The following is a 27,903-nucleotide window of genomic DNA, read 5'->3' as shown; positions in this document are numbered from 1 at the left end:
GATTTTTCCCTGTGTTCTGACTCCGCGCGGTGTAGAGTTGATCGGACGAAATAAGCCGGCTGCATTAAATATGTGTAAACATTAATATCTCACAAATTGAGAGAAAAATCAATAAACACAGACGAGTCTGAATTCGAATGCGTTATCACGTGATACATTTCGAAAGGAAGAAGCTGCAAAGAGAAAAAAAGCTGTCTCTAAAAATCATCATCATCCGTACTCTACGCATCATCGGTGATTCAAATCGTAAACAGATCACACGGCTGGCATCAAGCGTGGAATCGACGATTCGTTAGTTCTTCAGAGCGGTTGGAGTTCGCCAAGGTAAATATTCACGACTGACGATGTCCTAATTAATCGAATTTATTGTTGCATCGCTGTGCATTCCGATCGCATCGAATCGAATCCCTTATTACTCCTCTTACTCCACATATGACGAATATTTTACTCTCGTTGTCGTGATGTAACCAATTCCCTATTTCCCCCTCTTACTCGAGCCACAGCTGCTCAAAGCGCTGTTTGGTCTGGATCAGAGTATCAGACCCTTACAACTAACCGAGCGGTGTGAATATCTTTGATTAAATCAGCGAAAGCCGTGGACGTGTTTATCAAAAATGGCTCGAGTTCTGGTCGGCGTTAAGCGAGTGATCGATTACGCGGTCAAGGTAAGTGGAAATAACTCTCCTCAGCCACTAATTAACTGCCTGTAAAAACCTGGCAAAACTGCAACACGTAGTTGTCAAATGAATGATGTACCTTAATTCCACTATGGGATCCACTATGGGATCAAAGTCCATCTGGCTAATCGAACTCTGCCTTGTATTTGCAATACTTATCGCAGATGTTAAGTTTTTTTTTCTAATTTATTGAACTGTAAAACCAATCCACCAGCGCTTCGTCCCTTGTATGATTTAACTCGCAACCTTCGGACTGATCCCCGCAGATTCGCGTGAAGCCGGACAAATCTGGCGTCGTAACCGATGGCGTCAAGCACGCGATGAACCCCTTCGATGAGATTGCGATAGAGGAGGCTGTGAGAATGAAAGAGAAGAAGCTTGCCTCGGAGATCATAGCGGTTTCCTGTGGCCCTCCACAAGCTCAAGAAACTATAAGAACCGCCTTGGCGATGGGTGCAGATCGGGGAATACACGTTGAGGTCGCTGGTGCGGAGTACGATACCCTGCAGCCCATTCACGTCTCTAAAATACTTGCCAAACTCGCTCAGGACGAGAAGGCAGACATCGTGATCGTGGGCAAGCAGGCTATCGACGACGACGCCAATCAGACTGCTCAGATGACTGCAGCCGTTCTCGACTGGCCAGCTGGAACATTTTGCAGCAAAGTATTTGCCAGTTTTACCCTGTTAATTTGTTCCATACACCGCCAGGCAATTATTCTCAAAGTCGCAAGATGTTATGTAACCGGTGAATTGCACAACGCAGACAGAGAAGATAACGTTTTACTTGTGTCGTAAATCATTTTCAATCCTTTTGTCAGATTGAATTTTCTTCTTTTCTTAGGTTGAACACGGATCTGGCGAGTTAACGATAACGCGCGAAGTAGACGGTGGTCTGGAGGTGATCAAAGTCAAAACACCAGCGGTTTTGAGCGCTGATTTGCGTCTCAACGAGCCGCGTTATGCTACTTTACCAAATATAATGAAGGCAAAGAAGAAACCGATAAAGAAAGTCAGCCCCAAGGATCTTGGCGTTGACACCGCGCCAAGAATTGATATTATTTCTGTCGAAGATCCACCTGTTAGACAGGCAGGATCGATTCTACCTGACGTAGACGCTTTGGTCGCCAAGCTGAAGGAAGGTGGACACATTTAACCCAATTTTGGCATAAAGAAAATGGACAAAGAAAAATATGAAACAGCTAGAGATCGTTGTTTACAAGAATTATATAAAATACAAACTGCCAGTTCTTAGTGAAAAAAATCGCAACTACCGAATAGAGGAGTTTCTACGTTTTTTTATCAAGGATAATATTTTTACTTCAAAGAGGGGAATTAATATGAAACTAAAATAAAAATAAAAAAATAAAAAATATTTCAATATTACCAATTGTACAGACTGAAGATTAATAAATTTATACAATGTTGAATCGTTGGTTAATATCGGTGTGTTGGAAGTTAGACATGTGGGTTTCCCCCGACGTCATGATTTTCATGTTTGTTTTTTTTGCATGTTTGTATATTTTAGATAAAATATTTTCATACAGAAATTATAATGTACTATGTATCATTCTCTTTGGTCAACTTAGCAGTAAATATATAGAATTGAATTATCACACCTAGTACATTAAAATTTAGTAATGATTATGGGGTGTCTAAGGTAAGGTAAAAGTTAGTAGTCCCTAATTTTACGATCAAAAGTCGCATAGATTCTGATTCGAAATTGTTTTTTATCTCATCATAATTGATGGTGAAACCTTTTCATGGATAATTCATCAAGTTTAACAACAATGGTAAACTGTTGTCAACAAACGAGAAATGAATTTCAGATGTCGCGTATGAATTGATTTAAAACACTGAGAAATTCAGGAATGTCACGAATATTAAAATTTAGATCGCTTACACCAGATTCATAATAACTTTCAATAACAACCAACAACAATTAACCCAGTAAATATAAGCCCGCGATACCCGTAATAACAACAAATATGTATACATACATTTACATTTATATAATAGTAAAATTCACGAAGAAACATATCTCCGACTGTAGCTAGTACAGTAACGATTAATAAATACATAAGTTCTAAATAACTAATACTTTTTTCAATAAGATTTAACGAGTTGTTCAAGAAAACTATTCAGGAATTGGAAGGGAAGGAGGGACGAAAATACAATTTCACAATACAAGTAATCGTAGTTCTAATGCAAACTGCAACGTTGTATAATTTCTTGCAAGTAACGATCAGATCTAACCGATTCATCGTATCGTAGCAGTCTTTGCGATATTCTCTAGTATTAGATCAATACGTGAGGAGTGTGAACGTTATCAAGTTAAAAAGGTTTTCCTTCATCCGTCGCGAAAAGGAATACTAAATAATTCATATTTACGTTAATATTTTCCAGTCGAATCTACTATTGCTGGTGTGCGTTAGCGGAGGGAACGGAGGTGGATGCAATTGCCATCCGTCCGGCCCTTGTTGAGCTGTTAGACAGGCGAGATAAGGAACACGTTGAACGAGTCTGGTCACTTCAGCGGCAGGCGGTACTCTACCGCCGGTGAGCTGCCTGGTGCAAGCGGCAAGAGAAGCGGCGTGAGCAACGATCAGGACATTGCCCTTGGTTTGTTCAATTATTTTTTCAATCAGTTTAAAGCTCCTCTCGTAATACTGTGCTGCGTTTTCGCGCTGCGGAAGACTCTCCGTCTTCACAACGGCCTCGTAATTTACATCTATGTCAAAACCTGCCTTAATGAGCGCCTCGGGCGTCATCCAGACCGGCAGACCGTTTGGGTACCAAGCTAGCCACTCTATCAGACCCGGCTCGACTTTAATTTGCACGTCCGAACCGTGCCCTTGAAGAATCTGCGACAGCGTTTGAACGCAGCGCAGCGAGGGCGAGGCGAAAGCAACGTCGATCGTCACGTTCGACGATCTCATCGCCTGCCCTACCAAATTCGCCTGAATTTCCCCCAGCGTCGTGAGCGGACAGTCGTTGTGAAACTCTTGAATATTTCGCGCTGGTATGTCCTTCGGCATGTTCAAATCACGTCGAACGTAACAACCGTCCGCCTCGAAGCAGTACGGTATCCACGCTCCGAACGTAAAATCTACTCGCTCGCCGTGACGGCAGATGAATATCTGTCTCGACGTCATTTGCGGCGCCTCGGAAGCTGCCATCTGAAATTATAATTCCCAAAATTATTGCCTATAGAAGATTCGTAAAAGACGTATATAAATGAAATCGGTAAAACCCGTTCGACTCACCGGCTCGTGATCGGTCGGTACTCCGTCAGGCATATCCAACGATTCATTAGACGATAATACCGGCGGTTTTCTCGTCCTGGGTATTTCTTCCTCTATACTTTCAACCCTGTTCTCAATTATCTGAACCGTCGAGTGAAGCGTCCACGCGTCAGATTCGGCGGTGCGTTTGGTGTGATTAAGAGGCAGGTAACCAGTGATACCTGTGAGCCAGGAAGTTCCCTCGACCCATCCGTCAATAGATTCGCTGCAGGCTCTCTCCGAGAGGTATATATAGTCTCCAGGCCTGAGCTCGAGCTCGTCATGTTCTCTAGGTACGTGAGCATGGGTGACTTTGTGAACATGAGCGTCGCCCACCCTTGAATCCCTCGAATAGAGCCTCAATTCCCAATTCGCCTGGGTCGCAGAGCCCAGTCGTTCTGCCATATTTCTCAGCGGCTGAAAAAGGCTCTCGGAAAATTGGTAGGCTAGTGTTATATGTAGGGACTTTTTCGGTGGTTCGGCGGATATCGAGAGGCTCGATAATTTGTTTACAAACTTGACTGCGATTGTTTTCAACCAGCTAGCGTACTCCTCCTCTATAAAGAGACCCATGAAATTAGGAGATATGTAAGTTTCTAGACCAATTTGGTCTGGACTGTCCTTCAGGCTAACTACGTCCTCCAAAAGTCCTGCAAGCTTCCCCGCCGCCTCGTCTGGCGCCTGGAATTTGAAATTCCGATTAGTGAGGTATGTTGGTAGCCTGAAATTCGTGATGAAATACTCTTGATGATGAGCGTAAGTATTATTTAAAGATACAGATTGGGAAGTGAAATGAATTCGAATGGATGCTGGGAAGATGAATATGAGAGGAGATGCAAAATATGCAAAAGTGAGACAGAGACTTTGAAGCGTGCGCTTTTGGCATGTCAAACAAGAATAGATGGCATAAATATGAAAAATCTACCGGATGAGGATAAGAGCAGAGCGATATGGATGAAACAAATGACCGAGCAAAGGAAAACATTAAATCAGGAAATGGGAGGATGAGAAAGAGATCCAGTGGTGAAAAGAGAGATGAGATTAGTGATGTGAAGCAGACTGTGATTAGACTGAAAGTGGATGTAGAAAGATGAGAGTCGGTATGTTTGTTACAAATGGTAAAAATGGTGATTTGTTTGTGTTTGGATAATCGAATGGCTTTAAATGATTATTAAATGGAAAGCACAAATATATATGTCAGGAGAGAGTGAAAAGAGATTGTAAAGATGAAAACTTGGAGTACAATAAAATTGACAATATGAAAACAGCTCGGGGCAAAATTCTTGGCCATTGAATACCTTAGAAACAAAGTGTACTTAAACCTCGGTGAAATATCGTACTTTGAAAAATGAGACAAGAGTGATGTGCGGCATGCAATTGTGGGCCCCATTCCATCCGAGCTCTCTGCTCTCTGTCCAGAAGGTGAGAAGCTTTTCGGCAAGTGGTCCAGTGGGACAGGCATACAATACATACTCCCTGGGTTCATCGCGGTCTAGCGTTGGATCGCGGACGTGAGCGAGAAGCCAGTCGGAGGCAAGTTGCAGGCCCCGATATCCGGTCGCAGCTAGTGCCTTCTCTCTGAAAAATGATTAGGGCATGAAAATAAGGATGAGGAAGGATGTGAATAATTGTATCAAAGTATCAGAGTCGAACATGTTAAGTGCGAAGTAAAAATCTTAGGGTGAAAAGGAGGCGAAAACCAGGAAGATAAAAACCACGTGGGTAAATTCGGGATGCAAAACGGCGGGTTTTCAAGGTCGAAATTTGACAGCTGTTTGTTTACGACTCGGGATCGAGACGCGTCGGGATCTCGACGTCGGGTTGAAACTCGAACCGAGAATTTATCTCGGGGTTTCGTACTCACGCTCTGTGCCTCGGAAAACCGAGCTGCAGTAAAATCTCGAGCGGCGTCAAGTCCTCCTTTGATATTTTCGTCGGCGTTGGATTTTTACGCGGCGGCAGTGTCGCCATGATGATCCAGGATCTAAAACCGCGCTCGACTCGACGACTCGCTCCAAGATTATTCAATCAACGGCGCCGTTGTCACGTAACACCCGTAATTCCCTCATTCTTATCGCCTCTATTTACATTTCGCATTTTTGCATCCTCCTTGCCTGTAGTCTTTTATAGACTACGGCGTACGAGTTTGTACGACGATCGCGCACATCGCCAGAGATGAGATCAGTACCCGGCTGAGTAACACCCTCTCAAGCTTTTGGAAGTAAGTTTCGACGCGACTAGACTGTAAACGCATGGCGATGACGGTGATCAATGATCTATATTTACTCTACTTACCGACAGTAGATAACACCAATGATGCACGATACGAAGATCGTGCGCACGTTCTAGCCATCATTAACGGAATGCATTCGAAAGGAGGTTTTTCTTAAGGAACAATAATACGAAAAAATGCATTCCTCGCGACGAAGATAACGAATTTCTGGATATTTTTATTTGGCATTGCATGAAGTAAATATTCTCGATCAGTGAAAATTCATTACGTCATAATCTCTAATAACATTGTTTTTATTTTGTTTCTACCAGACAGTTTCACTTCGCTACGGCATGGATATTCTGCATTACCAATTGCGAGTCCGTAAGTCATGAGGGTCATGACCCAGTAACGTCTGGAATCAGTTCTCAAAACTCTACTTGACGTCAGAGGGGGCTTCAATTCAAAAAAGCCCCGCGAGGAAGCGCGACGGTCTTGTCTTCCGACAAAGTGACAAGTTCAGTTCGTACGTGAGTGTCAATATGGCGGGTGTACTTTTTGAGGATATATTCAACGTGAAGGACATCGATCCAGAGGGCAAGAAGTTCGACAGAGGTGAGTTTTTGCGTTTAACAAATCGTCGTTCAACTTCTGCACCCATTTTTTTCCGTACAAATCGCTCCCGTTACTACGATAATCTCCATTGAAACGGACGCAGGGTTACCGGCTCTGCACACATGGCTGACAGAACGGCTCTGCAAGCCGGAAACGCATCTGCTGCTTCGTTCTGAAACTCTGCACAACTCGATGACGCAAATTCGACAAAATATTACTGTTTACGAATCTCTTTTATCAATCTCGAATGACATCCCGAGCACCGTCCTCGAAACTGTCAGTTCCGATTCGGTGTTCCGGTTGCGGCACAGCGTAAATGAATCAGTCGATCTCGAAACGGTGGCAGCGGGAAATACGAACATGTGGTTTTCACGCAGCGGCTACGCCCGCGAAAATCGATGATTCGTTCGTGTCCGAAATCTGGATTTTCTATTGGCTTTTTTTTCATCGTTTTGAATTATAAAAATCCATGAGACGTCGGTTTGGCAATGAATTGATAAATCATTGCATCGTCGTTATCGCTTAGCGAACATTTTTCTGCGTACATATTAGGCTGATCCTTGTTCAGGGTGTTCACCAATTTATCCCCCCTCCCCCCTCCCCCCCTTCCAATCAACGTCAAACAATTCAAAAACGATTGTCTAATTTTTTTCAGATTTTTACCTCAGCTCTAAGATAGTCCGCATTGTGATCCAAGTTTCTTATAAAAATAACATCGGAAAAACTGTATTTATTAGTATATATTTTATTGTTAAAGTAATAATGTTGTAAAGAAAATCTGTAAATGTAAGGTCTTAGTGGATATTAGTGATACTATCTGGAAAAAAAATTTTATCCAGATAGTATCACTAATGCCCACTAAAACCTTACAGTTACAGATCTTTTTTTTAACATTATTACTTTTACAATAAAATACATACTGAGAAATCAAGTTTCTCGCATATTACTTTCATAAGAATTTTTAGAATTGAGGTGAAAATGTGAAAAAATTAGGCAATTATTTTTGAATTATTTGAAGTTGATTTGGGAGTTGGAGCGGCAAAAATTCAACACACTAAATAAGGACCACCTTGGTGGACATGTATTTGTTTTTTGTTTTTGTTTATATCAACAACACGTGTAATCCAAATATAACCATTTGGCAAGAAGTTCCGATGTTCATGACCAACCGAAAAGTGAATGTCTGTCTCTCGCTAAGATTTTGAATGTCGATAAAGATGTATCGAAAAAATTGTGGATATACATACGTCTTTGAAATCACGATCGTACGATATGCTAATAAAAAACAGAATGAATAAATAAATAAAAATGAAAAACTGATGGCGTTAATTTTTCTTAAAATGGAATGGTACGAGGGTAAATGAAAATATCAGCTGAGGATTGTAACAACAGCATAAATTTATCCTGAAAAAACGGCTGAGCGTGAATTTTGCAGTGTAAATAGACGTACAAGTGTACGTAAAATACACCTACACAGTATAGGTATAACGGCTAGAAAGAGGGATGAGGATACGGGGATCTAGGGGAAAAAATGACGAGAAAAGAAAAAGGTTGGGGTGGGAGAGGAAGGAGTACGACGGAACAACGGTGAAGGTTATCGGGCACGTATATCCACGGCGCAACGCTGCATTTGCCTCCTCATACCGGGTGAGGATGAAAATGCAGACTCAAAGATTAACGTTGATAGAAAAAAAATTAAATAAAAAATAAACTCGATGCTCGAATAATCCTAACTGAAGAGGAAATTTCGGAAATTTTTTTAGCGGAAAAATCGATCCGACTACGATCCTCGATTTGAATTTTATACCGTCGCGATTGCGAGATAATTATACTAAAAATAATCGAACACGACTCGATTCAATCGGTAAAAATTAATCGGTTAATCGATTATTTCGTGTTTTTATTTTTTGGAAACTGTGCTTGTGAATCCAAAATTTTCGTAAACTGTTTTTAACAATCTACAGTTTCATTAAAAAAATTCTTCAATATCAGTCGAAAATATTCATTTATCAACATATTTCGTCATTCGCGGGGAGTAGAAAACCAAAAACCGATTTTGAAGAAAAATAATCGAAAGTCGATTATGGAAATTTCCAAATTACTTACACGGGGCTATCCAAAAATCTCATCGAACTTTGGAACGTTATTAACTCTGCGCAAAATTACGTTACGCAGAGTTACGTCTTGAACGAAAATTGTGCGGCAAAATTTAACGATTCAAAAATCGACGCAAACCTTAGTTCTATAAAAAAAAAAAAAAAAAACTCCGAGACCCCAAAGTTTTTTCAATCATTATTCATTTTACTCGCGCGCTGACTTTAAAATAATACGTTAACGTCGGCTAAGTCCGAGCAAATCCACGTCGCGGAGTACAGGCGTTACACACGTACACTAACCTGGAACAATGGATGTACATATAACAATACGAAGAATGAGAAGAGCGCACGCCTCTCTGTACAACTACGTGCATACGTGCCTATGTACGTACATACATACCTACATAGGTAAAAGACGTCTCGGGAAATGGGTGAGGGGTGGTGGAGGTGGTGGTGGTCGTGGTGGGGGTGTAGAGATTACCCCTCGACGCTGCGACCAGCCGGTCGATGCAGCAGCAGCATCAACAGCATCATCATCAGCAGCAGCAGCAGCAGCAGACGCAGTCGCAGCATCGGCTGCGACTGCGTCACGGTCAAGGTCAGGGCTCCGCCTCAAGGTCGCGGGAGATGTCATCTCTGGGGGGCGTCCGCCGGGGCTGCTCGACGCTGAACGCCGGGATGCCGCTGCATGCGCCGCGAGCTTTCCGCGAGGAGCCTGCAACCCTGGATGTAAAGCCGCGGAAATTTCGCTGCTACGCGATCGGGATAATAACCATGGAAATGTGGGGGATACTCTTTCGCAAGGGTGTGTTTTTGACGATATTCTTGAATTTGCGTGCGATTTTGTCAAATATATCACGAGTAACGAAAAAATATGCCGCTCACCACCCTCGAGTACGTTATAAAATTATCTCGGTGATTTTAGAAAACTATACGTGTTTAATTTTCAATCGTCGACATACGTGTACAAACTGAGAACAGATATTGTAGGGTACAATTTGTAAATTGGAAAATTATTCACGTATCGGAAATACAACCGAGATTTGACAATTTTTAGTCAAAAATAAACAGGCACTGACTTCTCAGTGAAAATTTTAAATTTTTATTGTTGTATAAGAACTGCAACCCTTGATTTTTACATTTACCTGGATTTTCACATTTATTTCGCTTGCTTTTGAATAAAGAATTTAAGATGGTGAATAAATATTCGTTGGAAAACGCTATGCGATGTAAAAACAATCGCCATGTATAAATAATTCTTGAATAATATGTATGAAAGAGAGAAAAATTATAATTGCAATGTTGAAATATTGTTGTATTCTTGTCGTTAAACATAGGATTTCTTCGATAGGACGGTTTTCAATACAAGTATTCGTTTCTTAATATTTCTTTTAATCGCATTGATTTTATGAAACTGAAGTTAGTTAACGTTACAAACGTAGCGTAGCGAAACAGCCGAGAGAAAATAATTACTATTTTATAATTTTGTTAGTGACTTTGAATTTGCCAGGTTATCAAAATAATATCAATTTGTTTTGTCTTATTACTGACATTCCTGAAATTTCAAAAATACGATTTTACCGGAACCCCAATCATTACAATAACGTTGCTAACTTCAGTCTCGATTAATTTTTGGCTGGCGAAAAAAAAGCTCGCAGTCGCGTCGTTTAAAGTCGTTCTGAAAAACTTCAGACAATTTTACCTGATATTAATGAATTACTTTCGCTCTCTTTTTTTTTTTTATACTCTTAATAGATTTATGAAAAAGGGAAACGGGGAAAATGAGGGCTGGCGAGGGTAGAAATAAAAAACGCAGAAAATTGAAATCCGAACTTCAAAAGAGCTCGTTGACTCTGTAATCAGTATCTTATCCTTCGTTTTCTACGAGGTACTCTCACAGGATTTATATAAATTTATCAAATTTTCCGTCTTCGTTAATCACGATAATGATGTTTTCTCTAAAGAGAGGAAAAAAATGCAAGAATAATAATTCTTATTCGAAATTGCGTTGAAGTGGTAAAATAAATTTATGTAGATATATATATATATTCGTTGAGTTTCTTTCTCTCTCTCTCTATTTATCGGTATCTCTGCGATGTGACTCATTTTATCTAGAATCTTATTCAGAATACTGTATTCCCCACAATACCACTACACCATTCTCTATTCACCGAATCGTAGTAAATATCGTTGAATGTTCAATTGTTCACGATTTCGCTCAACGAATAATGTAGTAGCACTGACCAGACTATTTCGAATTAAAAAAAATAAAGGAAAAAAGAATATTTCTTTTCTAAAAATATCAATTTCAGTAAATGTGTAAAGAATAGCTTTACTCAAAAAAAAAATAAATAAATAAATAAATAAATAAATAAATAAGTAAAAATAAGCCATCGTTAAGCAACATCGAACAAACGTACTTACTGTGTTTTTTAAAATTATTTTTACTCCTTTAAAGTGATTCGAAATCAATAATCTATTCGTCGATAAGCTCTTGGAAATAATTTTTTTCTATTCGTATTTCTATTTATTCGTAATCAGGTACATTTACGATATAGCAGTTGTTACGTATCGTTGATACAAGATACTAAAATGCACACATACTAAGAAATTACAATGTACATTCAGTACACCTCGCTGTAGTAGGATAAGATAAACTGTGCGAGAGATTGATTCAAGGAAAGAAAGTAAAAATGCTATATAAAAAAAGAAATGAGCAAAAAAGAAGATAAAAAAATTACAATGTACAAAATGAAAAATCAGAATTTTTTTTTTTATTCAAAAGTTTGTTTATTTTCAATCTCTATTGGTAAATGATTGAAATTTTCTTTACGCATATTTTGTGTCTCAAATTTTTTATTTTTTTTTTTGTCTTTTGGTTATAAAATCGCATTGTTATACATAGTTTTTCGAATATATTTTAAAAATACGCAAATATCGGATGATTGGTTCGTGTATATATATATAAATGAAATGAACGAATATGGTATCGATTTTGAACCAACAAAACCAACGAACCAACCTCTTCATTATAATCTCGTCCGCGTATCTAGCTTGCTTCCACATAGCGGATATTTAAAAGGATACTAGAGAACAAGGTTGGCCACCAAACGAAATCGCACACATTTACACGTGCGAATGCAGACGTAGGCTCGTAGTCAGGTACGCTGGTCGATAGTGAGGGACTCACATCGGACTTTACCGCATAGCCTGCCGTATGGTCTGCGTGTGTTTACGCGACTTTACACGCGGATTTCTTGCTGGTAGATAAAAGCCTTGAGACGGCGTAGCGAGATATTCGCATTACGACGCAGCGTGTACGTATATGCAGGAAATTATACACACGCATTTGCGTTGCGTTCACATTTGTAACATATCGCGGTTTGCACGTATACCTCTGCCTACCTATGGGGCATTCCGCGTCAGATCGAACCGACGAAAAGTCAGACACTCTCGGAATTAGTTGAGGAAAAAGAATTGTGAAAAGTTTTCTTTACTTGTCGAAAAAAATTGTGGAATGATTTTCTACTTGGATTCTTATTCGACGCGACGTTTAGAGGTTAGCATTCGATGTATTATATGATATATTCGGAAATCGAGAATGTCCGAAATTCAATTTATAGGTATAATTCGAAAACCATTGATTATGTGGAAAAAAAAAAAAAAAAAAAAAAGAAACAAAGCTGCTTGCAAAATAAATTGCAATTTTTAGTAACGCTCGACGCCAAAATATGCAAAGGTTTATCGAGGCCGTTGAAATTACTTAAAAGCTGCAAAAAAAAAATATTATTTTAGTTTTTTTTTTTTTTTTATCGATAAAAATTTCAGACCACATTTCTCTCTTGGTGTTGAAAAAAACTTGTGTAAATTTCATCACGGGACGGGATTCGATTTCGAAGCTATGCATTTTTTTTTTTTCTCGGAACATCTTCACAAAGTTTAAACTAATTGTGAGAGGGTTGGATCGATCTGACGTGGAATGCACCCTATACATATAGCATAATGCAAATGCGGGGTTCACAATATCGTCTATCTGCATGTCTCTATCCTTTTCTGTCTCTCTCGCTAGTCGATGAAATGTCACGTCGATTTCAAGCTTGAATTGCCGTTACAATTGTGATTCGTCGAGAATAAGGAAAAGAACAGAAAGAAAGAAGAAGAAAAACAAAAGAAACAATAATTTTTTGATGTCGATGAGGAATGTTTAGGAAATATCGTTACTTTGCAAACATTCTTATCTTCAAATTTACATGTATAAAATTTATCAAACATTAACAAACAAAACATACGATCGAGTCTTTTGTAAAGAAAAGAAACTTCTCGAAAGTCATTCTAAAATCGTAGAATAATTAGAATTTTTTTTTTTTCCCGCCCATGTTTCGTTACTTTTAACGTTACTGACTATTCAGCCTCTTAAAATTTTCTCACTCGGGCTATTCGTACTGTTCAAAGTTGAAAGGTAAAATTCGAGTCGCTTGACAGATTATCGAGATTCGTCTTAACGATAAGACAAGAAAAAAAAAAAAAAGATATCGTTTCAATCCTAAGCTCGAGTACCGCAAATAATTTCCTGCGCTGTTTTACATCATTTGTCGCGTGATAGTTTTTAGCAAGCGTGAACATCGGTGGTTTTAAAGATCGTTTTTAAAGAAACTTAACGGCATTGTTGTAAGCTCGGCATCGTAATACGCGTTATTACATAGAGTCAGTCCGGTGTCTTCCAAAGTTAAAGTGTATAATATCATACGTACGTTAGAGACAACCAGCGGCCAGGAGCATGGAGTACGGAGAGCGAGATAAAGAGAGAGGAAAATGAAAAAAAATAAATAAAAAAAGTGAGAGAGAGATAGTGAGAAGGGGGGATGAAGGGGAGGGGGAAATATATCGAGAGTGAGTCGCGGCCTCCGCCTCGGTAGTCGTCGTCGATTCGCGTAAAACTCTTTCTGCATGTGTGACCACCTCTCTAGTTTCGCGTTGGTTTCGGCCCGGTTACAACGTGTGTATGTTAAACCCTCTGTTAGCAAAGCGACTAGATCTACGAAACTTTTACCGCACGTCTCGCGTATTGTAATATTTTTCAATAAAGACAAAAACGAAAAATAAAAATCAAATAGTAACGGTAGTTGACGAGATGAAACAATGATAAAATTGGGGGAAAAAAAAAAAGAAAAAAATAACAACAACAAACAATATTCTGCGACTACGAGCGCGAGAATGACGGACGTCGGAAAGATAGAAAGAGAGAGGGACACCCCTTTCGAAGGCTCGATTCTCTCTCTCTCTCGCTCTCTTTTACTCTCTCTTTCACATACCTCGAGTGCGATTCACTCTTTAATCCGATGCATAACAAATTTTTGTTCGTCTCCTCCATTTTTTTTTTTTTTTTTCCCTTCAATTTTAAACAAGTGTCCGTGTCTGGTTCTCTGCGGTTTATTTAATTATCATTGTTATTTTTATCTGTGATGTTTAAATGAATTAATTTTGAACGACACGTATGTAGTACGAATGTTTTATGTTCGTACGAGATTTCTCGTTAGTTTCGTTCTTGTAATCCTCTCCTTCCGACATGTATTCTCACGATACTTGAATACATACGTATGTGTGCGTGTGTTTATTTAAAAAAAAAAAAAAAAAAAAAAAATGATTTCATCACGAATAGGCAACCCAATTTCATGTTCCAATTTTCTGGGCACCAAATTTCTGACGACGCGAGCGCGGATGAAACAATAATCGCCTCGGTGTACGAAAATTTAGAATCAGTTTTTTTTTTTTTTTTTGTTTCCATTATTTTATTTGCAACACAACGACGTCTCCTGGTCCACCACGTGTGCAAACTAGTCGTCTAACCATCGTAGGCACCTTGCGGTGCGCGGTATAGGTAGATAAATAGATAAACAGCAACTATCCGGCAACCTGCATACATAGTTTTAACTTTAGCGTGGAGCGCTCGGTGTTGCTAGGCGCCCGTCGTCGTTCCGCGAGTTTCCACTGTCAGTGCCAAGGCAACAAGGCGACGAAGACTTCTACTCGGCCGATTTGATACTTGAGGCAAGGCTTATACTCGGAGCCAGATGTGCCTTTCGATTATATGTGTATATTGTTGCGTAATGCCCGAATTATTTATATTTTTTTTTCTTCTTCTTTTTAATTGTTGTTGTTCTTTTTTTTTTTTTTTCTTCCCCTCTTTTGGTTCGGAATAATTTGAAAGACCAATTCGAGACGTCTTAGTGAAGAATTGACTAACGACAAGAGGTGTTCTGCGGTAACGCGTTTTATCCTTGGGAAAAAAGTTGCGATAGATGCATTACAGACCGTTTTTTTTTTTTTTAAAATTATTTTTCAAGACGTCTTCTATGACGTCTTAGTGACGAATCGACAACGAGGAGTTACGTAGTAACGTTTTATCCTCAGCAACAAAGTTTCGTTGGATGCGTTGTATACGACTTTTTTTAAAAATCTTTTTCAGACGCCTTCCAGGCATCTTTTCGCCGTAAATTCCACAATATTGCGTTCTGATGATGTTCTCTGAAACCGATTTTCCAAAATCTGCGGGCAGTTTTGCAACAAACAATTGTTAAATATAATCCGTATTGCAAAAAGACGTGTTTGAAACAAATAAAAAAAAAAAAAAAAATCATAAATACGACTTGCACCCATCCGATTGTCAATAATCTGGATAATTCTGGTGAAATTTCAAACACGTCCGAAAAAATTCGCCTCTCTCACGTTTCTGACGGTGATAAATTTAGCATTTCCGCGAAGGTTCGATCTTTCTTTACATCTTATTTTATTTTTTTTTTTTTTTTTTGTCATTTTCTTTCCTGTACACGTGCCTTGTCAAATTAACAACGGTATGAAATTCGAACTTTCAAGGATTGAAAAGTGTCGCACATAAATTGTCAAACTTTTATTAGGGTGTATTTTTTTTTACTTCCTCTAACGTGCGTGCATTACCTACACATATTATACATATATTTACGGAGGATATGGCTAAAAAATTTGATCAATCCATTTATGACTATTTATTTTCTGTCCCATTTAATTATTGTACGTACAACGTACATACGTACTTATATCATATATTTACATGTATAAATACCGCACGCTGACCATGTATATATATATATATATATATATATATATATATATATAATATATATATATCTTATACAATTCAATTGATCTCGAAACAATCGCGACGTTGTGTTATTAGTATCCATATTTTCTTGGTCAACTATACAATATATTATACAAACACTATTAAAATCCACACTAAGTTTACACGGAGCAGTTAGTTTATAATATAATGTTCGGTGGTGATCTTTCGTCTCCCTCTTTCTCTCTCTCTCTTTCTCTCTGCACCTCTTCTTTTAGCTCTACGTCGTTATACACACGTGGGCACGAACACGGCACACGCGTTTCGGTAGAATATTAAAAAAAAAAGGAAGAAAGAAAGAAAGAAAAACGCACACGGATAAACCGCTTCGTCGTCGTCGTCGTCGTCGTTAAAATGTCGCTAAAAAAGAGGGACGAAGATCGCGAGAAACGGTGACTGGATGGTAGGAGGAAGACGAGGTGGAGGAGGAGGAGGGGGAGGAGGAGGAGGTTTTGGTGACGGTTTTAATGGCGGCGGGGGGAGGGGGGGCGGGGGAGGGGGAGGGAGGAACGGCGAATCGCGATTCGCGGTTCGTAAATTGCGGATCGACCCTGCGGCGTTCCTGGTACACAGGCGTGTGCATGCGCTAGTGTGTATATATACCCAGAGAGAGAGAGAGAGGGCGAGAGGGAGAGGGAGAGGGAGAGGGAGATTCGTCGATGACGCGTTCTGTGACGAAAACCCGTCGGTGGAGCGAAAATGGTCGGCGGTGTGGGGAGGCGAGAGGGTTTTTTTCTAAACTGCGCAATATCTTACCACCGTCGTTTATTACATGTATATAATATACATACACGAGTTACGCGTTGCCGTTTTGTGGCATAACCGAACCTCGCCTCGCCTCCCACTATAAACACACACACACACACACACACATAAATATATGTATGTATGTACCTGACAGTATTATCTCTCGCGAACCGCATCGTGCACCAACACTTTACCGTTTTGATCATCGACTATGACGATCACGATGATGATCAAGATCGTGGTGGTGGTAGGGCGATGAATCGCAACACCGGTGGGGAAGACCCGTTCCCATAGTTCGTAAAAGACTGCGAAGAGAATAGAGTGAGAAAAAGAAAGAGAGAAGATTGTCCAGAGGTACCGACGACGACGACAGGCATCATCGTGAAACACACCTACTCGGACTGTGAATTATGCGGGAAATCGATATGCTGCAACTTTGTTGACTGTACTTGATTTTTTTTTTTTTTTATTCGCGGATCGTACTTACGATGTGACGTTTTATCGACGACGAAAGTCTTTGCCAAACCGGATTTTTTTTTTTTTTTATTTATTATCTTTCTTGCTTGTGCGCGAGTTTGCGTAGTTTATTGTTATACGATTATATTGTGTCATACCTATAGTAGGTATATGTATTTGTTGTATAACGTTAACGTGAGTTTTGAAAAAATACGCAAGGCTATACTTTGTGCGATCGTGTGAATTACATCGATGACGGTGTTATCCTTGTTGTTGGAAGACTTTTTGACATCCGAAGACGTCTCGAGGATGATACCCGATAAGCCGAGGTATGTTTGACCGACTATTTTAAAAAAATTTTTTTTTTCATCTTCTTTTCAATATGCGGAGGAAGGCAAATTTGGCTGGATGATTTTTAAGCGAAGATACAGTTGTGCAAAGAAAAAGAAAACTTACGATTTTTAGAGCTTAATTTTTCTTAAATCAAAAATTACGTTCCTGAAATACGATGTTTGAATCGGGTCACGTCTGAGAATAATTTTTTTTTAACTTGACGTTGAACAAATTTCAAACATCTCGAATGTGGGTGTATACGTACCGCAGATTGACGATAAGTTTCATCTGGAAGTAGAGAAGAACAGGGCAAGACGACGAAAAGAAGGAAATAACGAACAAATCGAATTCAATTGAAAATGAATCTGGCTTGATCTTATTTAATCTACTCTAGCAATCGGTGTCTAATATACAAAATACGGGGTGGAAAATCTGGAAAACCTCGAAATGTATGGGCCAATTTAACAGGGACCATGGAAAGGGTGAAATTATCAGGGGATTTTTAATTTGGTGAATGGAAAAAACTGTAAACATCAGTTTTGATATCATGGGAATTAGAAATGATTTTTTGAGGTAACAAGTTTACTTTTTTTTCGTCGATAAAACAAATTGGCTTAAACTGACTTTTTTCTTCAATCCGAATTGAATTCGAACCGAATATAGAGTTGATAATCTGAACGATTTAGGTATTAGTAACTTATTAGAACTGGGAAAACGTCTGGGGAAAAAAACCGGGTCTTGGATCTTGGGAAACTTGGAAATGTCGCGGACATTTATTTGCCAAAAATCTGTGGTCACCCCGAATTACATATCGCTCACAAATACGGAAAACACTTACAATCAAGTTCATAATAACATGCGGATGAAAAGTTGAATATATTAATGTATCTTTACGATCCATGTATTTCGATTTTCTTGCGAGCAAGAAAAAGATTTGGGAATACTTGATACTTCGTTTCGTCGATTCTTCTTCGGCTTGTTATTCAAACCGTATTACATAAACACAACCTGGTAATATGTGCGCGTAGGATAACCTAACATACCTAACATAATACACCTAAAACCTACGAATTAAACACGTCTCGCGATTAAGATCATAAGTAACATGTCGGATTGAATTACACACCGACGCGGACGTCATCATAATCATCGCCGTGATCTTCAATGCGGTGTCTCTCTTCTGAAATCCGACCCAACGATTTAACTTCTTTCTTTTTCCAAGCATCCTTTCTTTCTAAATAATACATGATCGCAAAATTTCCCGTTTTTTGACATATTACGCCGGTTCATCCACACATATAAAACACAGATTCCTGACGTTTTCTTCGATTCATCGATTATTAATCGTTTCCATTTTCCTTCCACGCAATAGGTTTTCGAATGAATTAGAAAATAATCTTTCATACAACTCGTATCGAGGTTTCATTGAAATATTATAACATGCAACGCGCGTCGCTACGACGATTTTGTGTTGTTGTTGACGTCGCGTATCTTCTCACGAGACATGGGATAATGTAATAAGATAAGATTACGTCTCGTGCAGATATATTTACATGTATATTGTTGATATTACGATGACACATTTCACGATATAAAATTATACGTGCAAATTATGTAATATTGTACGCATATTTTTGGGTCTTATGAAAATTGTTTTAAAAATTAGGGTGATAATAGTATTACGTCCAATATTCGAAACAGTTGTTTTTTTTTTTTTTTTTTTTTTTTTTTATCTTCACTAAGTGAACTTGTGATTTCTCGCAGCTTTGAATTCTCTCATTACAGACTAAAATTTATACACAGCTACGCGTCAAGCGCATGCGTATATCAGCGCGATGGAACCGGATATTATATTATTACACGTTATCCAACATCCAGCAGAAGTGGTAATCCCCCCTAATGAAATTTTCTAGATTATATACACAGAGCGGTATACATAGAAATTAGAGCCAGAGATTAAGGCTTAGATTTAAAATTAGAATTTATAGGATTTATGAAATCGGATATATTTTTTTTATTTCTTTCTTTTTTTTTTTATTCGTGTTGTCGAATTTAAAACGCGATTAAAATCCCGTGATCCGCTTAAATCCTTATTTATAGACGGGGGAAAAGAAATACCGGCTCGCTGTTGCTAAAACGTCATTACATCATGGAAATTATCAATGTTAACAAAATTCGGGAATTTGTTAATATCTAGGTTGGGTTAGGTCGGGCTTGGACGCCTACCACGTCTCTCAGCTAGGGGCTGGACACATATATACTCCATATATAGAGGCACCATGTACCTTATACCTACCTACTTCTCTGTATATTGGAAACTACGCAGAGCGCGATTCGCACGAGTGACGTGGACTACGGTTGCGACTGCGTATTGTACATGTAACGTATCTCGTACTGCATCAGCGTTGTTGCCAGTTGCCTGACGGAAACTGCGTCCCTGAAAACCAACCCCTTATTTACACGCCGCCGGCGTGAAACTAATGCCAAGACGCGACCTTGGAATGAGATCCGTTCACGGCGCCGTTTCATGCCGCGAAGAAACTGCACCCCGAGTTGATTGTAAAATCAAATAATTATTTGGCAAAACAGATTCTGCATATTATATATTGAAAATATAGAAGAGGCGAAGATTATTATCTCCACGAATGTTGGAAAACAACAGATTTCTCACATTCGTCATATTATCGAGCAATTTTCCATCACCGATTGCCGATGTTTTCGAACTAACCGAGTTTTGTTATTGAAATTGAAGGAGGAGAAAAGACACGAACGAAACTGTATAAATCATGATGTCACAGCAACGATACTCTGTTTTTCTGGCATACGTTGTATCATCGAGCTTTTCACACTTTCAGCTTTATCTGAATTTTTGCTCGGGTGTGAAAAATTAAACGTTTAACATTGCGGCACAGATCGCAGCGCCACTTGGCGAATCTGACAGAATTTCCCATACGATAGGAAAAGTGATTTCTCAAACTTCCTTTATTACCATTTCAAGTGATTTTGAACATTTTCAAATTCGTCGTAATATTCTGACAGTGTAGGTACCGGTGAGTTCCAAAGATTTTAGGTTAGAGGTGACGTAACGCAGCGTAATTGCGATTGCTGAAAACGTGGGGTACGGTAGAAAATCCGTAACAAACTCAAGGACATTAAAAATGGAATATTTTCAAGTTAGGTTGCCTTTTTGAGGGCAAGGAAAATTCAAGGACATTTCCTGGACCACCGGACACCGTGGAAAATATCGCCAAGAAAGCGTCACCATATGTTTACCTCAATCCTTCCTCATCCAGTACTTGTTCGAACCTTCCATTCGACCAAAGAATAAGAGAGAAAGAGAGAGAGAAATGGTCGTGGACGAGACGTAGTCGCGACGTGAAGTTCGAGACGGAAGGATAACACGGAATAATGCAGCACGCGTATAACCCAGTCTGGGGTGGTTGGCGTGAAGGAAGGGTGGTGTAGCTGCTGCACAGGCGGCAGCGCCGGACGGCGCCAACTCTTCTTTTGAAGGTCAAGGTTCCCGCCCCTCGTTTCGCGCACGTCCCGGGGGCGGCGGAGCTTCGCCGTGTCAGTGTCACGAGCGCACACAAACCCCCCCAAGACCATCCGTACACGCCTCGCCGAGGGGCTGTCGGGCTGAGAGTGGCCTCGAGGGGCGGAGGCGGGGGCGGAGGCGGAGGACCAGCTCGGTGCCCATAGTATTTATAGAGCCGGGCGACGATGCGGTCGATAGCGGCGGCGGCGGCCGCTGCGCAGTTCGGAAGACTTGCCGCTCCACCACCACCATCGTCATAGACTGCATCGTCGACACCAAGGTGGTGGTGGGCTTCTGCGCCTGCGTTTTCGCGTATGCACGGTAAGCCGGTCCCCAGAACATCCCGTTCCTGGATGGATCCCGGGGCAAACCCGTGTCGTCAAATCTGCGATGGAATCCCAAAGACCAGAGAATCATCGTAGCAAATTTAACCTTTACCATGTCTCACGTGGATGTGATCTTTGGTACTCGCGTGATAATTTCTCGTTATGTCAACATTTTGGATACAAGAAGGCGCGCGGTTTTTGTACCAAATGAATTATCGAGTTATCTAACTATTGGATCTTCGACTAGACGCCTCAAAGAACATCCATAATTTTTTTCAGAATTTTTGAACTACTTGGAATAGCCCAAGTAAGAGTAAGATGCCAAAGACCCAATGTCACAGGCAACGTGTACCGAACACCATATGACGGGGTAAAGGATGATGTTTCTATTTCACATTACCTGGTGCCGGATGTAGCAGTGCTCGCAGGACAACTTGGTGGTGGTTTTGTTTCTGCAGAGGTGGTTGCAGGACCTGATGCGGTCAGAATATTCATACACGAGAGTAGTGCGTCGGTATACATCGCGTCCGGTGGTCCTGGAAACGTCCTTGAATTTGACTTGTCCTTGAAAAGTACTTGAAACTGCCCTTGAATTTTTCTCGTGTCCTGGAAACGTTCTATTTTTAATGCCCTTGAAAAACCTGAAAATTTTCTTGAATTTGACTTCTCGTTCAAAAGTCCTTGAAACTGTCCTTGAATTTTTCATGTGTCCTGGAATTATTCTATATTTAATGTCCTTCGATAAGCCGAAAATGTCCTGGAAATATCGTCGGACTTGTTACGGATTTTTTCACTGAACATCATGGACTTATAACGTACGAGAATGACGACAGGGATTTCGGACGAGGAAAATGATCGGTGACCTTGAATAATCCTAGCATCGATTTTACCTGCAGGTTAATTGTCAAATATGGGTAAAGACTGAAAATGGATGAAGATTTCAAAGCGATGCTTTATGAATGTCGAGGTTTTTTCATTAGCGCCTAAGACGTTTACGTTTGTCGATTATCGTAGAGTAAACATACCGCTTTTACAATAATAACATGCGATGGTGCAGCGTGTAGTTACAACTTCGCGGAATGATTAATGCTTTATATTGTTCACTAAATAAGAATAAAATTTATGAGTTTTGACACGAGTTGATCGGCTGGTGTAAATCAACTTCACGTCAATCGAGATTAAGACGTTCGAAAAAGGATCGTACCACATGTCCGCGACGGTCGTAACTTGGTTGTATTATTGTCGATGCATCATGAATATATTCCTTAGCGATTTGTGGTCAGCGAAATCAACAACGCGACTTAACCGCTTATATTGTACATACACGCGTTATACATGTCGGTATGAAAAGGCAACCGCGTGCATGAACGATTCTGTGAAATGCTTCAAGGCGTTTGCCCACACGAAGAAAAAAGATGAAGTATTTTTATGTAAAAATATATACATATATATATTATATATATCGCGAAGCTTAGAATATTGCGTGCACAGCCGCTTGTAGGATATACCCAAGCTCATGTGTATAAATGAATAAACGTGTCCGATGCAGCGGTGATTCACGTCGCGGAAAACGAAGTAAAAATATCAGCCTTACGAAAACATCCAGCAACGAGAATTGTCGCATGTATAAGAAACGAATAACAAAACTCTACCCCGTACGCTGCCAGATGTGAAATGTAAGAAATGCAATCCATTACTCTGCGTAACTTCTCGCCCGGGCGTAACTTCTCCTCCGAATTGAAGATGATAGTATACCGGTATGCTGCAAATGATGGGATAACGATTTTTCGGAATCATTGAACGTACCTTCCAGGAGATTCCGATGCACTGCAAAACGATGCTGATGAAAAAAGAGGGATGTAGGGGGTGTACGGGGTGTACGTCACTTACATTATACTCCTCTCCCTCCCCCCCACCCCCCCCTTTCGTCGGTCGATTCCTCCTCATCTCTCCTCCACCTCCCTCGCTGCACACCGCGGGTCAGGTGGAAACGGGGTGCGAGGGCACAGGGGTTGACGATGGGGGAGGTGGCGTGGCGCAGGAAAGCAGGGCTCGTCAGGGACAGGGATGAACCCTGCGAACAGTTTCGAAACAGTCTCTCATCGGAGTGGTAGTGCGACGTTCGGAGAGGAGGAGAGTTGGTTATGTCAGTCATGTTACGTTATGTTATGTTACGTACGACGGTAACCGTGCAGGCCGCTAGGTACATACGCTGTGTACATATGTACTAGACTGTAAATAAGGGATGCAACTTGACGCGATTCAGACTGATCTTCTTCCTCGCTAGCGGCTCTCTGGGGCACAAACTTCGATACGGGGTAGGGTTTCCAATTTTTCAGGGACAGGCAGGGAGGCAGGGATATAGATTATAGATGGATGGGGAGAAGATATTCTCTCTCTATATCACTTCATGCATATCGTTCCAATACATCCTACCAAAATCGAAACGAAACGAAAGACAGAGAAATTACGATGAACATATCAAACCAATGTCACACCGTACGCGTTTCATGTCGAACTCTGGAGCTTTTTTTTTCTTCTTTTGGTTTGTTAGTTACGGTACTTGTTCAACAATATCATGCCAACGAAGTGTTTCGAGTCTCGTTGATCTCTACACTCGCGCAGCTTGGCTGGATAGTGAATTTTTTCAGCTAGAAGATGGACCCGAGGATCGATTACGCGCGACTTTTATACCTCGGACTAATTTTTCAGTGCGGACTGCGCCGGTTCTGATCTCGATAATTGACGAAGAATGATTTTTACTTGACGTACGAACGTGACTGTAACAAAATTAAATTGCACCCTCGGGTACTCATGGCATGCGATTTTTGATTATCGCCACTACTCGCTTGTATCGATCTGTCATTTCTGTCCCTGTTGTGTCGCGGTACCAGCTGGCGCAGCTTGATCCCGGATCCGATCCGATACGACATCTGTATCTAGGTGCCCAACTACCTGGATGTCGCAATCGATCGAAACGTTCTTTCTTCTCTGTTCGATTATACACGTTTCTTTTTTTCTTTGATTCTTTGTTGGATTTGGCTGCCTCGAATTCTTTCGTTTGAATTTGTAAAGTTAGGTTAGGTTAGTTTTATACACTCGTTTCACAGGCCTCATGACAGCTGTAATCCTCCTCCTTGACTTTAGTGTTTTCAGACCATCATCTGTCCATATCACGATAAGAAGGATAAAAATGCGAAGAAAATAATGAAGATCGATTTCAATTCCAACACTTCATTTTTTTCGGGAACAATCTTGTGAACATGAATCGAAGAGTTCGTTCATTCGTCGATTCATTTTTCTGATATTTTGACATCGTCTGAAAAAAAAAAAATCAACGGACCAGTCTGCCCGTTTCTTACCGTTAATTCGATTTATAATTACGAGATCCGCATTCGGTTTTCAACATCTTTCAACCCGCTTCCAGAGTATTTTTCTATCTCGCGGTACGGTTCATTCTTCCTTCCAACGTTTTTCGCCGCTATTGCGTCTTGCCCGGTAGCTGGTGGAAGAGATCGATGAGAGGTGAAAAGAAATGAAGAAAAACGTTACAGAAGGTTGCCAGTCGGGGGTGAGGAAACGCCGAGGGATGTTTAATTTTTCTCTCGTAACACTATCCCTACTTTTTATCCCTTCCGTTTCCCTATCCAGGATTCTATCTCTTCTTCTTTATCCTGACGAGACGGCGGCGCTCATAGTTTCAAGTTGGGGTATCACAACCCCGTTTGTTGTCTTCTGGGGTTGGTGGTGGGGGTCGAACCGTTGCGTCACAGCTGTCAAGGGCAGCGCCACCTACAGTACACACCTACACCAAGGTTCTTCATCTTCTTACATCTTCTTCGTCGTTTTCCAAGCAGTAGAAGATCAATTACGGCACAAGTCGAGTCGGTTTTTCTCGCCCTTCGTTGTTCCGCACTTTTCGGTTTGCGCATCGAGTTATCGACGAGACGGAAATAAAGGATCTAGATAATTCTACCCTGTTATAATACCCTTCGATTTACGCTCACTGTGTAACCTGTTTCATTTCACTACTCGAATTCTCATATCGTACAACTATGTTTTTCTCGTTTCAGTTACCAGGCTGCATTGCGAATCCGAGTCCTTCAAGATGGACCTTATACTGGACATCAACAGTTGGCTGTACCCGATGGAATTGGGTGAGTAGGATCTGTGAATGTTGCCGAATGTGTGCTGCGTGTAGTTCGCCTGTAGCATAATTCAATTTTCATTCAATCGAATCCAATAAAGAACCGCTTCTTCTTGATCTCATATAACGACGCTGATATTACGCAACGCGTACTGTAATCCTGTGCAGCCACGACTCATCAACCCTCTTTTTTCTTCCTCATTCTCTTCTGCTTTTTGTTTTATTGCAAAATACAAACCTAACGTACAATAGAAATTTTCTCATCTGTCCGACGTTAAAGGGTATCCATTTCTTCGTCGGCAGTTTAACTTTATCATCATCATCATCGTTCCGACAAAAGGGGTGAAATTGCGTTCCAGTTTAATAAATCGTTTCACTGTTATTTTCTCATCATTTCGTTTTACCGTCGATATTTTTTATCTCACCACCTTCAACAATTGCGCACTTGCATAGATAGGTACAGAGAAATGCCTGTTCAAGTGGTATACATGTAGATAGAGAGAGAAAGAACTGTCCGCACCAACGAGACTGAAGTTAGTAACGTTGACTTCAAGAAACCGTCAGTGAAGAAAAAAAAAAAAAATCATTACCCTGTAATTTCTGAATGACGTTCAAGAAGTTGACTTCTCGAAATATACGAGTATGTTTGATTTCTGTTTTTTCCCCCCTCATCACGGTTTAATAAATTTCAAAAAATCCTAAAATTGCGAAGCGTTGATTTTCCCCGAACATGAATCGTTCACCTTAACGTTACCAACATCATCCTCGTTCACGCCGACAATTTTGCAAAAATCTTACAACAATCAATGATCTCGGGGAATTCCGATTCCAATATTAATTGTCAGGCAACCAATTACACCCTCCCTTCGTCATCGTCATCATCTTCATCTTCATCGTCGTATTGACCGTACCCACGTACGTACGTACACAAGTATCACTGATCGTGAGATACCTGAGGCAGCCAGTGTAAACTACAGTGGTGGTGGTGGTGGTGGTACATCAGTAGTAGCAGCCATGGTGGGCTAGGCCGTCCGACGATGGTGAAGCCGAGCGAGGCAGGCTTGGCCGGCAGGCCTGCGTGCTGTATTGACGTGCGGGCTGCGAGGCTTGCGCGGCATGACGCAATCCCTCCTCTCCCACCCCCCCAAGCCTCTCCTCCCGCCCCGATTCTTCCTCTTCCTCCCCCTCCCTCCCATCCTCCCACCCCGTCCCTCCCCGACTTCCCCGCACTCCCAACCCCCTCTCTCTCTGTCTCTCGTTCTCCCCGCCACGCGCCGCCGCCACCCCCGAGAACCGTCGACTGCGTCGCCCCGCCGCTTCCTCGTCGCCCCCCATCAAGTTCAATGCCAAGGTCATACCGCCGCGCTCAGAACGACGTCGAGTGCTGGCTCGGACGCCATCGGCGCAGCTTCGCTCCTCGCTGCTGCTGCTGTTGCTGCTGCTGCTGCTGCTGATACTCATCGTCGCTGCTTGGTTTTTCTACCCCACCCTTGCGCTGCTGTTGCCGCTTTTGCCTGCTGTTGCTGTTGTTACCGGTGACGATTGTGTGCTTCGAATTTTCGCGTCCCTTGGGTTCACGTATTTGTGCTCACATACTGCGATTCTGCTATTCTGCTGCTTCTGCTGCTGCTGCTGCTGCTGCTGGTGGTGCACCTGAAAAACCACCTGCCCGACGACAATACACCGTTGCAACGTACTCTTTCTCTTTCTATATATTTATATATGTATATTGTATGCCTATTTCTATTTTATGAAATTTATAATCGTTTTTATTAAGCCTCTTTGACTAATTATCATTCTATGTTTATTTCTTTATTTTTCTCTTATCTTGATATTATATCTATGTGTACAGGCAGCGGAGGAATGTAATTCTTTCAATTTATCGTATTCTAAAGCACTCGTCTTTGATGTTTGTATCGACGTCTGGTCGGACGATGATTGGGTATCATTGGAAATTGATTTATTGATTTATTGAAAATCGAGGCTTGCGAGGTTTGTGGTTGAAAATTGGGAATTTAGGGTTAAAAATGAATATTGATTTTAGAAAGTTGAGATCAAAATTTCATGTCGACTGTTCTCGAAATTGAAAATTAGAGCTTTATAGTTCATGGTTAATAATTAAAAGTTGAAAACTGAGAAGATTGAACATTTTTTTTTTTTTTTTTTAATCAAGATCACATACTGTAACTTTGTAAAATTTCGTATTTCAAGTTGCAGGATTTGCATTTGAAAATTTTATACACGTAATAAAAATTCGATTGAAAATTGAATCATGTTCCGCGTGTATGTGTGAAATTTGTACGTAATATATGATTTA

General features: G+C 40.6%; 3 protein-coding genes across 7 annotated transcripts in view; 2 read left to right on the top strand and 1 right to left on the bottom strand.

The window, feature by feature from the left end:
• The first annotated feature begins 494 nt into the window (after window positions 1-494).
• LOC107219210 (electron transfer flavoprotein subunit beta) lies at window positions 495-2,292 on the top strand. Its single transcript, XM_015657363.2, has 3 exons — window positions 495-665; window positions 944-1,342; window positions 1,521-2,292. The coding sequence occupies exons 1-3, from the start codon at window positions 615-617 to the stop codon at window positions 1,830-1,832; spliced, it is 762 nt and encodes a 253-aa protein (XP_015512849.1). The 5' UTR covers window positions 495-614; the 3' UTR covers window positions 1,833-2,292.
• Window positions 2,007-26,781, bottom strand: LOC107219209 (protein UBASH3A homolog). 3 transcript variants are annotated; one of them, XM_046744900.1, is made up of 6 exons: window positions 26,385-26,781; window positions 23,246-23,513; window positions 21,840-22,045; window positions 5,301-5,538; window positions 3,943-4,641; window positions 2,007-3,855 (listed from the first exon to the last, which is right to left on the bottom strand). In XM_046744900.1, the coding sequence occupies exons 2-6, from the start codon at window positions 23,384-23,386 to the stop codon at window positions 3,064-3,066; spliced, it is 2,076 nt and encodes a 691-aa protein (XP_046600856.1). In that variant the 5' UTR covers window positions 23,387-23,513; window positions 26,385-26,781; the 3' UTR covers window positions 2,007-3,063. The 3 variants fall into 3 exon arrangements, with proteins under 3 accessions (XP_046600856.1, XP_046600857.1, XP_015512848.1); XM_046744901.1 differs by having other exon boundaries at window positions 23,330-23,513; window positions 26,385-26,779; XM_015657362.2 differs by lacking the exons at window positions 21,840-22,045; window positions 23,246-23,513; window positions 26,385-26,781 and adding an exon at window positions 5,825-6,212.
• The window catches only part of LOC107219212 (DNA-directed RNA polymerases I, II, and III subunit RPABC3), a 46,662-nt gene continuing 25,310 nt past the window's right edge, over window positions 6,552-27,903 (top strand). Inside the window, exons 1-2 of one of the 3 annotated variants that reach the window (XM_015657364.2) lie at window positions 6,552-6,787; window positions 25,513-25,596. In XM_015657364.2, coding sequence (XP_015512850.1) covers window positions 6,715-6,787; window positions 25,513-25,596 — 157 coding nt within the window. In that variant the 5' untranslated portion in view covers window positions 6,552-6,714. Of the gene's footprint in view, window positions 6,788-21,412; window positions 21,435-23,491; window positions 23,586-25,512; window positions 25,597-27,903 lie in introns of those variants that run through there. The other 2 variants (XM_046744913.1, XM_046744912.1) reach the window with 2 other exon arrangements.

This window comes from Neodiprion lecontei, chromosome 7 (assembly GCF_021901455.1).
Source record: "Neodiprion lecontei isolate iyNeoLeco1 chromosome 7, iyNeoLeco1.1, whole genome shotgun sequence".
Taxonomy (NCBI): domain Eukaryota; kingdom Metazoa; phylum Arthropoda; class Insecta; order Hymenoptera; family Diprionidae; genus Neodiprion; species Neodiprion lecontei.
This window is presented reverse-complemented; position numbering and strand designations above follow the sequence as displayed.